Source organism: Sarcophilus harrisii, chromosome 3 (assembly GCF_902635505.1).
Source record: "Sarcophilus harrisii chromosome 3, mSarHar1.11, whole genome shotgun sequence".
Lineage (NCBI taxonomy): Eukaryota > Metazoa > Chordata > Mammalia > Dasyuromorphia > Dasyuridae > Sarcophilus > Sarcophilus harrisii.
In genome coordinates, this window is record NC_045428.1 from 69,098,477 (window position 1) to 69,110,655 (window position 12,179).

The following is a 12,179-nucleotide window of genomic DNA, read 5'->3' on the forward strand; positions in this document are numbered from 1 at the left end:
TGTTTGTATGTATTTACATATACATATAAATATAATGCAGGCCTGACATATCCATGTAATATGCACAAAATGAGATTCTGTTTATTTTAGACACTATGGGGATCCTTTTGTAGATGGTATCTTCCTTATAACTACAGCCTCTAAGACAAATCTGTAGAAGAGTCCACTTAGTCTGTACTGCCATCAAGTGCCTAAACCACTTTGTTCAAAAATCATCACCAATTCTAAGTAGATTCATTTACAGCTATAATAGCAATTTGGGAACTGGCTAAATGCAAGCACCCACTATGAATCCCTAAAAATCACCAGAAACTTCCATAAGAAAATGTAAAAATCATTAATAGATACATAGAATTCTTACCAGTTCACTGGAAGATCATGCAGTCTAAAAATGTCACTTAACTTGTATTCAGTTTTTGGTGGAGAAATATTTTCTTTGTAGAAATATAAATTTGGATTTGGTTGTATATTGATGGGAAATTCTGAATCCTAAGAGAAACAAAGAGAAAAAAATTAAGATCTTTAAACAGCTAAATCACAGAAAATAAAACTAAACAATTTACTAGTAAATTCTTACATAATGACTTCTGATTTTACCTCTTCCAGGCCCTACCATATGGCTTCCAAAGTAACTTATTTAATAATAATATTTTATTTTTTTAGCTCATCCTCCTTTTTTTTAGCTTTTTATTTACAAAACATATGCATGGGTAATTTTTCCAACATTGACCCTTGTATAACCTTTGTTCCATATTTTCTCCTCCTTCTCCCCCACTCCCTCCCTTAGCTGGCAGGTAATCCAATACACGTTAAATATGTTGAAATACATTTTAGAACCAATTTATGTATACATATTTATACAATTTTCTCACTTCACAAGAAAAATCAGATCAAGAAGGAAGGAAAAGAAAAACTGAGAAAGAAAACAAAATGCAAGCAAACAACAACAGAGAGAGTGAGAATGCTACGTTGTGGTCCACACTCAGTTCCCACAATCCTCTCTCTAGGTATAGATGGCACTCTTCATCACTGAACAAGTGGAACTGGTTTGAATCCTCTCATTGTTGAAGAGAGCCATGTCCGTCAGAATTGATCATCGTATAATCTTGTTGCTGTGTATAATGATCTGCTCATTTCACTTAACATCATTTAATGAAACTATTTCTAGCCATATGAAAAGGTGTTCCAAGTCATTATTAATCAGAGAAATGCAAATTAAGACAACTCTGAGATACTGACACACCTGTCAGATTAGCTAGAATGACAGGGCAAGATAATGTGGAATGTTGGAGGGGATATGGGAAAACAACTAATACACTGTTGGTGGAATTGTGAATACATCCAGCCATTCTGGAGAGCAGTTTGGAACTATGATCAAAAAGTTATCAAACTGTGCATACCCTTTGATCCAGCAGTGTTACTACTGGGATTATATCCCAAAGAGATCTTAAAGGAGGAAAAGGGACCTGTATGTGCAAGAATGTTTATGGCAGCCCTCTTTGTAGTGGCCAGAAACTGGAAACTGAGTGGATGCCCATCAATTGGAGAATGGCTGAATAAATTGTGGTATATGAATGTTATGTAATATTATTGTTCTGTAAGAAATGACCAAGAGGAGGATTTCAGAAAGGCCTGGAGAGACTTACATGAACTGATGCTGAGTGAAATGAGCAGAACCAGGAGATCATTATATACTTCAACAACAATACTGTATGATGACCAATTCTGATGGACGTGGCTCTCTTCAACAATGAGATGAACCAAATCAGCTCCAATAGAACAATAATGAACTGAACCAGCTACACCCAGCGAAAGAACTCTGGGAAATGAGTATGAACCACTACATAGAATTCCCAATCCCTATATTTTTGTCCACCTGCATTTTTGATTCCCTGCACAGGCTAATTGTACATTATTTCAAAGTCCGATTCTTTTTGTGCAGCAAAATAACTGTTTGGACATATATACATATATTTTATTTAACTTATACTTTAACATATTTAGCATGTATTAGTCTACCTGCCATCTGGGGGAGGGGGTAAGGGGAAGGAAAGGAAAAATTGGAACAAAAGGTTTGGCAATTGTCAATGCTGAAAAATTACCCATGCATATATCTCATAAATAAAAGGCTATAATAATTTTTTAAAATATCAATTCATGTAGGTCTCTCCAGGCCTCTCTAAAATCATCCTGCTGATATAGTTTCTGACAGCACAATAATATTCCGTAACATTCATAAACCATAATTTATTCAGCCATTCTGCAAATGATGGGCATCCACTCAGTTTCCAGCTTCCTGCCACTACAAAAAGGGCTGCCACAAACATTTTTGCACATGTGGGTCCCTTTCCCTCCTTTAAGATCTCTTTGGGATATAAACCCAGTAGAAACACTGCAGGGTCAAAGAGTGTGCACAGTTTGATAACTTTGTGAGCATAGTTCCAAAATGCTCTCCAGAACTGTTGGATCCATTCACAGTTCCACCAATAATGTATCAATATCCCAGTTTTCCAACATCTTTATCATTATCTTTTCTTGTCATCTTAACTAATCTGACAGTTTTTAGTGATATCTCAGAGTTGTCTTAATTTGCATTTTTCTGATCAATAATGATTTAAAACACCTTTTCATGCGACTACAAATAGTTTCAATTTCTTCATATGAAAATTGTCTATTCATATCCTTTGACCATTTGTCAATTGGAGAATAGCTTGAACTATTATAAATTTGAGTCAATTCTTTATATATTTTAGAAATGAGCCTTTACCAGAATCTTTGAATGTTAAAATATTTTCCCAGTTTATTGTTTAGAAATTAAATTAATTAGAAATCTTGTCTGCATTAGTTTTGTTTGTACAAAACCTTTTTAACATAATATAATCAAAATTATTTATTTAATGATCAATAAGGATCTCTAGTTCTTCTTTGGGCACAAATTCTTTCCTCCTCCATAGATCTGAGAGGTAAACTAGCCTATGTTCTTTTAATTTGTTTATAATATCATGCTTTATGTCTAGATCATGAACCCATTTTGATCTTATCTTGGTATACAGTAACAATACTATTTTAGTCAGCAATAGATTTCAATACTGAACTATAAAACATATATTTCAGTAAATTTCTATTCAAAAAGCAAAAATTCTGAGACATCAAATCATAGAATTAGTTATCCTAAACTCCATGTTAATGGTCCCAAATGGACTAAACAGATCTTAACAGAGTCTTTCCTTTTCCCATAACATCCATGGACACAGGAACAAAGTTATATTTGAAGTTGAAAGACCTTAGAGATATAGTCCAAACCAAAAATCCAGAGAGGAATCAAACTGAGACCCGGACTAATCCCCCAACTCATGCTGACAGCAATTCCCCCACAAATAGTTATGTATCATTAGTGGTTGTGACCTCAAAATTCAAGTGTGTTCATACTAATGCCAGAAAACTTCACTGTCCATGACACAATGGATTTATTTCAAGTTTCATGGGTTAAAGAGAAGCTCAGAAACTCCTCACAGTAATACAGAGGAGGAATAATGTTCAGACCAATCCTAAAATGCCCCAAAATCCTGGGATGCTTAACCCATGGCACTATTTATTATCAGACTATATTTAGGAATATTTTAAATCAGTTACCTATCCACAATTTCAGTTCTATAACCTGCATTATTCTTTTTCAAATGGAAAAACAGAGCTTAGAATGTGTTTAGCCTTGTGTTGAGTAAGGCCACTCAGTAAAAGCCTAACTGTAAAATCACCTCATTAGATGTTTGGTCACATTGCTTCAGTAGCAGCAGTGAATAAAATTAAATTCATTAAATATTTATTGTGTTTGCTTTATGCAAAAGACCATATTAAGTATTAAGTATACTTGATGAAAAAAAAAATTTGGTCTTGCCCCTGTGTTCTCATGGCATTTGGAATATATTAGGACGGTTTCCCTAGAAAACCATATAAAACCAAGCTTCTGAACAGAGTCTCATGGAATAAAACCCCTCTCCAGCTCAAGATTAGACTGAAAAAACTTCATGAAAGTCAGTCTCACTGGCATGAAAAGAGTGTTCTGCCCAGGTCACCAGTGAGAAGGTCTTAATCACAGCAAATCAGCAACTAAGACTCTCAGTCCTGGCTCAGCAGGGGAGCACAGCAAGGGGGCAGCTTCCAGTCCCAGCTCAGAAGGAAACTCTGGGAAAACAGGCTGTTTCCTGGAAAGAGTAGATAAAGCTAACCTTGCAAACACAAGAGGGAGTTGTGCTCAAAGCCGAGGCTCAGAGCTACACAGGAAGCTTGGGGTCATGTTCCCTTTATCCCAAGAGTAGAATTCTACCTTAGAAGTTAAAAAAAAAAAAAAAGAAAAGAAAAAGAAAAGAAAAAGAAAAAGAAAAAGAAGAAATATCAAAAGAAAAGGAAAGAAAATGAGCAAGAAACAGAAAAGAACCTTGAGTAAGTTACTATGGTGAGAGGGCAGACAAAAAACTCAGATGAGGACACAATGTCCACAGAACAAATCTCAAAGAGTGAGATAAAGTGGTCCCAAGCCCAGAGAGGCTTCTTGGAAGTGCTTATAAAAAACTTCAAAAGGCAAATGAGGTAGAAGAAAAAAAGGGAAAATAAATGAGAAATATGCATGAGAGAGTCAACAGTTTGGAAAAGGAAAGAAAAATTGTCTGAGGAATACACTAGGGTGATATAGAATTACCAAATAAGTAAAATACAAAGATGGTTTTTTGGAGCAAATGATTAGCTCACAAATTTGACCATAAGAATGCTAGCAGGCAACATCTAAGGTTATTAGAGAATACTTGTTGGAGCACGTTCCATAGGACTTGAACCTCAAGAAAGCACAGTATCTCTGAAAGGGAAATTGGATCTGAAATAGTAAGGAGTTCTGCTCCTAGATCTCTCACTATAAGATCAGAAATGTACCTGTTCTCTCAAGGCCTCAAGTTTCCTCATTTATAAAGGGAACTAAACTACAATTTTTTTCAAGTTACACTCTGAATCACACAATATGTGAATGTTTGTTTCTATGGAGAAAAAAAAAGAATCAAATGTGTTCTTGATTCCAGAAGGTAAAAGCAGTCACCATAGAAGTCAGAGAAAAACAGATGTAGACTACAAAAGAAAGGATGTAAAAATTAGAGTTGTCAAAACTTAAATTGAGGTGTCTTAGGACATGATAGTTTCCATTTCAATGGAGGTCTTCAAGTGAATTCTAATACTCTTTTATCAGAATGCTAAGGAGGGAATTACTGTAAAGTTACTCACTGCATATCACCACCTTTGAGATCCCTTACATAACTTGAGGATCTATGATTCTTTTGAGGAATTCTAGCTCTAACATTATGTTTATGAGAGGTAGCTGGAAAAGCTTCATGATAATTATGTGTTTCCAATTAATTAATTGATATGCATTTATTCTCTTGGGTTGTTGGTTTAATTCTAATGTACAATTCTTTCAGAAGAAGGCCAATTCCTTGAGACTGGAAACTTTTTTCCTTTTTGTATTTGTTATCCCAAAGCCTGACACAAGTGCTGTCTTCTATAGTGTAGATCAAACTTATTTAGTAATAGTTATAATAAAAATTATCAGCATTATCAATTTTAAGGATAATTATTATTATGACAGTCATTTTAAATATGTGCAGTATGGTACACAATTATTGGACCTGAGTTGAAGTCAAGTGAACAAGAATTTATTAGGAGCTTTCTATGTTCTAAGAATGGTGCTAAGTGCTAAGGATTTAAAGAAAGGAAAAAAAAAAAAAAAAACTAGTCCCTTCCCTCAAGAAGCTCATAATCTAATGGGGAAGAAGTATTGATGCACTCTAGTTCTATCACTGTGTAACTACAAGGAAGTAACAACTCATAGCCTTATTACTAGAGGAAAGGGATTAGCAATTGTCAATGGAGCCAAAAGGAAGCTCAGAGTTGCCTGTGATAATTTTCCAACTGCAAAACACTCTAAATGTGTTATTATTGATATTATCTTTGATCCTGTTCATCTCCCACCAGCTGACCTCCTTTGACTTCTCTGTTATGATTCTTACAAGGTGCTGAGTCACTGGAATTGATAGGCACTCTGGGACATTCACAAGTCAGGATTCACTCTGGGAGATTCACAAGTCAGGATTCAGTTGGGAGATTCACAAATCAGAAGGACAAGCCCACTAGAGGAGGAGCCCACTCTCGGAGGCAAGACAGATTCATTCCAACTTCCATCTTTGTGATGACTAGAGGCTTTGGATTCTGAGAGAGCTAGAGGCTGAAGCTGGAAGAGACAAAGGACTAGCAACAGGAACTCTTGGAATCAAAGAGAGAGATAGGCCTCTAAGAAAGATAACCGGGCTATTTTGGAGGAGACAATAAAGGACTGGACTTTAACAGCTGGTTGAATTTGAGGTGATAATTACTCTGAACTGAAAGAAAGGCTGCCTCCAGAAGCCCCCCGAGAAATCTGCTCCCAGAGAACAATTATACTTTAGAGAAAAGAACATTACACTTCTCTGTGTCTGCACACTGAATTCCTTCTCTACTTTTTTGTTGTCTTCCCCTATTAAAGCAACTTGAGGACAGAATCTGCTTTCTTTTGTATCTCCAGTATTTAGCTCATTGTTTGGTCCAAAATAGGTTCTTAATAAGTATTTATTAACCAACTGACTAATATTTGTAATTTTAAAGTAATTAAGTATTAATGGGTTTGAGTTGCATTAAATAGCATGAAAAAATTACTTTTAAAAGAATTTACTCAGTCGATTATTATAATGGCTGAGATTGACAACAAAAATAAGAAATATTTCAAACATGTCTATCTAATCATGATGAAATCTTTTTCCAGGGCAAATTCTTTGCCAGAACTCACCAAAGAGTGAAACTAACCAGGATAAATTTTATCTTTCTTAATCACATGTCCTGAATATTGAAATGGTGAAAAGCTAGGCAGTAGAAAAGTGAAAATTACAAAGAAACAAAGATACTAATTAATTTCCAAAGAAAATAATTAAACATGGAATATTTGATTAACAAACTTTTGGGCAAACAAATGTTCCTCTCAAATATCAGTGTAAGGAGCAATCTTACCAAGATTAGATTTTCTGAAGTGTAGAAAATAAAAGCTACATAAAGGAATATGTTTTATTTGGCCTTTATTTAATGTCCAAAATGCAGCAGAGCCAATGTAATACACAGCTATGGTAGACTCATATTTCTAAACTTGTATTATATTTTGAAAATTTAGGTACATGAGTATATGATACTTTGCTTGAATCTCTTTTCTTCTGAAGTCATTACTTTAGAAAAGGATGGCGTACAAAACACAAAATTTAGTGTTTCATTGTGTTTTTTGGATATAAGGTCTATTTCATTGGAATTTGTCTACTCTTCTTATCAAAATACTGTAAGCTCTATTTGTCTAAAGTGAACACTTACAACTCCATGTATTTTTTTTTATCATCCCTCTTAAACCAGTAATTAGACAAGAGACAAAGCTAATCAAGTAGGCTCTTTAGCTTTGTAGTTAATTATAATAGTACTGAGTTACATATTATTTTACAAAGTAAAATAATAATGCTAAAGGTGATTAAAACAGAAATTACTTAAGAAAGAATATAATGTACAACTCTTTTAATATTTATCAAGGAATTTTGTTAGAAATGTTATAGGTAAAAAACACACAATTTAATTAAAAGTGATTTGTATGGCATAGAATCAATTAATAAACTTTTTTACTTTCTCTCTTTTTTTTTACTCTGCTGGAAATTCTGCTATTGTCTGGGTTTTACAAAAACGAAGTATGAAATAGTCCTTCTTCACAAGGACTGACATTCCACTGGAGGAGACAAGAAGTACATATGTAAATATATACAGATTAAATATGAATTATCTGAATGGCAGGCAAGGGTTAGCAGCTGGGCGGAATCACAACAGACTCTAAGAAGAAAAGGATACTTGATCTATCTCTTGAAGGAAGTAAGGGATTCTATAAAGAGGAGAGGAATTTAGAATACATTAAAGGCATGAATTACAAGGCTGTGCAAAGATAAAACAACAGGAAATGGAAGATAAAGTTCCATGTGTGCAGAAGAAAGAAAAAGGCAGTTTGGTTGGACCACAGAGCATAGGAAGTAGAATAATATATAATAAGGCTGAAAGAATAAGTTGAAATATGATTGAAAAGGACTTTAAAAATCAAATCAGGAAGCATATGTTTTATCCTTAAGTTTTTCATAAAGGAAATTTCAAGTGGATGAAGAATGGCTATAGTCCATCCAAATTATGGTAAGCAATTAGTGGACTAAATTCCTTGAGATTCCATACTGCTTTGTGTGTGATTTGCATGTATGTATATGTATGCTCACATGCACAGCATAGGCACATGTGTATATGTATATTTTGGACAGATATTATAAATGGACCATGAGTTGGGATCAGAAATAAGTACGGATAGGACAAAGTACTGGAATGCCTTTCAGAAACTGCAAAACCATTTTAATAAGCGTGTCTCCTTGCAATAAAGACTCAGATTCTTCCAGAATATTTATATGGCTGTGAGTGGCAGGAATGCCATGACATTCTCTGGAAATTGTCCAAAAAATGGAAAATCCAAGAGAGCAGTCTGGTTCTGAAGTTCAAGTCTTACTACTGAAGTTTACTGACTATATGCATTTGGGCATCACAATTTTCTTGGGCTTCAATTTCTTAATCTATAAAATGGGGTTAACAAATCACAAACAAGCAATTATGAAAAAATGGAATGAGGAATGTCATCAAAGAAATACATAAGTGAATAAAAAAAAGGACTGTCTTGTAATGAAACCAAGGGAACAAATGATGGCAGGTTAATATCAAGGAAAAAACAAGAATCAAGTTCTTGCACATAGGGTGTATTCCCTGTGAAGAACTTATAGAGGGACATAGACTAGAATCACACAGCATAGACAAATACAGCTGCATTCTAATCTGTATTCCTGAAGCGAAGAAACATCAACAAAATCACAGATTCACTGAAGGACTTTTTATAGTAAATTAAAATTTATGTCAATTAATCTGTGAATTCTAGGAAATTTTGTTCATTCAAATATGAATCTGAAATAATTTTGTTCATTCAAATAAAATTGATTAATTTAAAATAAATTTGGTAAAAAGTTTTAATTTTAAGATCAACTAAACAGAGAAGTTAAAATGACTTATTGAATTTCATATAAATCATAAGACATTTTATATATAACTATCTGATACTAAAATATATGTGAAAATATATTTTTGGATATATTTATGTATTATATACATGGGTAATTAGATGGAACAATGGATAGAGTACTAGGCCTGGAATTAGGAAGGCTCTTCTTCCTGAGTTCAAATCTGTCCTCAGATATTTATCAGCTGTGTGACCCTGGGCAAATCACTTTACCCTATTTGTCTCAGTTTCCTCATCTATAAAATGAGCTAAAAAAGGAAATAGCAAATCATTCCATTATTTTTGCCAAGAAAGCCCCAAAATGGAATCATGGAGGAGGCAACAAAACTGAAAAAAACAAATGAACAACAATGTCTATGTATAGGACTTGGGAGCACCATAGTAACACCCTAGGGTATAAGACATTCACAATTGATAGGATCATGGCAGTTCATTATAGCAAAACAGTGACAGCTGCAAATACAATTAAATAAACACCTTCACAATGAACAGGAAAAAAAAAGTAACATTCACTAAGAGGAATTTCTGATTGCTAAATTTCATGTCTAAATACTAAAGAAGAACAACCAATCTAGAGACAAAATCCATACATTAGCTTTTTTTATCTTTGTTGAAATATTTTGAAAAATAGGATTAAATATATATTTTTCTTTGCATTTTTTGCTTCCCTGTCAACTCATATTTTTAAAAGTTTAAATATTAAACTAAAATATTTATTACTGACATCAATTAACCAAGCTAAATGGAATTTATTAAAAATAGATTTCCATTTTAAAATGTCATGAGAGTACTTAACTTTAAACAGTAAATTTTAAAGGGACTCACAAATGCTATTAATATCTTTGTCAGATGTTACTCCTAAAGAGCCAAATGGCCATATATTTGTAAAATTTCTGTTGCTTGATGCTGTTGGCAAAAGTACACCATTTACTCTTATCTACTAATTACCACTGGATCTCAGAATTCAAAATACAACCTAAAACTGCATTTTAAAACTGGATCCATCATATTAAAAAGCAACTTGTTTTCATGTGTTTTTTAAATAAAATCTAGGATAATTATTAATGTTCAGGAATATACAAAAACATAACCACATCTACATTAAGATGGGTGAGGATGGTTGATAATGGTAAAGGATGAGCCACAAAATCATTCTCACATTCAAAATTCCTCCCCTGATCTGGCTTCTGGAAGCTTAATAATATATACAATTTCTGTTCTTCCCCCCACAATTTGATCTCCTGAAAGACTAAGCAACACCTTTCTCTGGAATCCCACATCAGCATCTCTTCTCCTGACACAGAATGTGCTCATGACCCTTCATTGTTATTATTTTATGTACTGGAATTGGGAAGGAACCTTAGGGATAATCTAGTTCTATCCTCTTAATTACAGTTGAAGAAACAGAGCTTCAAGAACTTCAATGGCCTATCTAGCGTCATACAACTAGAAAACTGCTAGACCTGACCTTTTCTAGGCCATTTGACCCCAAATTCAGATCTCTTTCCACACTCTATGATGGCTGTTTCCTAATAGTCAAGAGCAACAACTTCTGCTTGGCCCTCAAATTGAATTCACATTTTGTTCAGTCTATTACCCTCCACCATCTCCTAATGAGGAACTTCTTGCCATTAACCATCTTACTGTCTGTGATCAGAACACTGTTGCAGAACAGAACGCTGAAGAAAACTTGAAATTAGATGACCAAGACTACAACATAGCATTTTTACTCTTTCTGTTATTTGGTTGTATTTTGTTTTCTTCTCAGTTTCTTTTTTCCTTCTTGATCCAATTTTTCTTGTGCAGCAAGATAACTGTATAAATATGTATACATATATATATGTGTGTGTGTGTTGGATTTAACATATATTTTAACATATTTAACATGTTTTGGATTACCTAACATCTAGGGGAGGGGAAGGGGGGAAGGAGGGGAAAATCTGGAACAGAAGGTTTTGCAAGGGTCAACGTTGAAAAATTACCCATGCATATGTTTTGTAAATAAAAAGCTTTAATTTAAAAAAGTAAAAAGAAAGAAAAAGAAAGAAAGAAAGAAAGAAAGAAAGAAAGAAAGAAAGAAAGAAAGAAAGAAAGAAAGAAAGAAAGAAAGAAAGAGAGAGAGAAAGAGAAAGAAAGAAAGAAAGAAAGAAAGAAAGAAAGAAAGAAAGAAAGAAAGAAAGAAAGAAAGAAAGAAAGAAAGAAAGAAAGAAAAAGAAAGAAAGAAAGAAAAAGAAAGAAAGAAAGAAAGAAAAGTTAAGAAGAAAGAAAATAGATGGCCAGGTGTTAGGAAAATAAACACTAAATTATATTTGCCCTTAGTACAATCATCAAGGCAGCACTGAAGGGAACCTAAGAGATCATCTACTCTAACTCACTCATTCTGCAGACCAAGAAACTGAAGCCACAGGAGAGAGCGCTGGCTTTCTACTCAGTCAGACACTTCTATTTCCTAGTCGTCTTTATGACCAATAAACCTCCTTGCCAGAGGACAGGGTTAAGGGTACACTATATAGAAATGTGACAAATGGTTTTCTCTGTGCTAAATGAACTGCAAAGGTGATGGTCAAAAGCAAGACTTTGGTCTAATCAAAACTGGCTACCTGACACAAATAATAACATACTAAAAGATTGACTCCTTATAGAATTTTAAGTCTACTCCAGAGAATCATAACCAACATATTACCACTAGTCAACTATGATACAGGAACATACAGTTGTAACAGAAGTCAGGCCAGCTTTCCAGGTAATAACTATTGGTGAAAATATAATGGAAATATAATCCTAAAAATCCTCCAGATACATTTAAAGGTTACCATGATAATGATTTTGTATGTCCTTCACTGTTTAGTGAAAAATCTTTCAAGACTTTTTAACTATAAACAAAATGTAATAAAAGTACTTGCTAGTTATATAGCATTAAATGCTAATGTCAGTCTCTCCAGTTCATATCAACAGTTCCAACCACCAGATATTCATGATGGTAAAG

General features: G+C 33.8%; 1 protein-coding gene across 4 annotated transcripts in view; it reads right to left on the reverse strand.

Annotated features, from left to right (window-relative positions):
- The window catches only part of SPAG16 (sperm associated antigen 16), a 1,146,423-nt gene that overhangs the window by 974,340 nt on the left and 159,904 nt on the right, over positions 1-12,179 (reverse strand). For all 4 annotated transcript variants that reach the window (XM_031958103.1, XM_031958102.1, XM_031958104.1 and 1 more), the window contains exon 10: positions 362-489. In XM_031958103.1, coding sequence (XP_031813963.1) covers positions 362-489 — 128 coding nt within the window. The remainder of the gene's footprint in view (positions 1-361; positions 490-12,179) is intronic.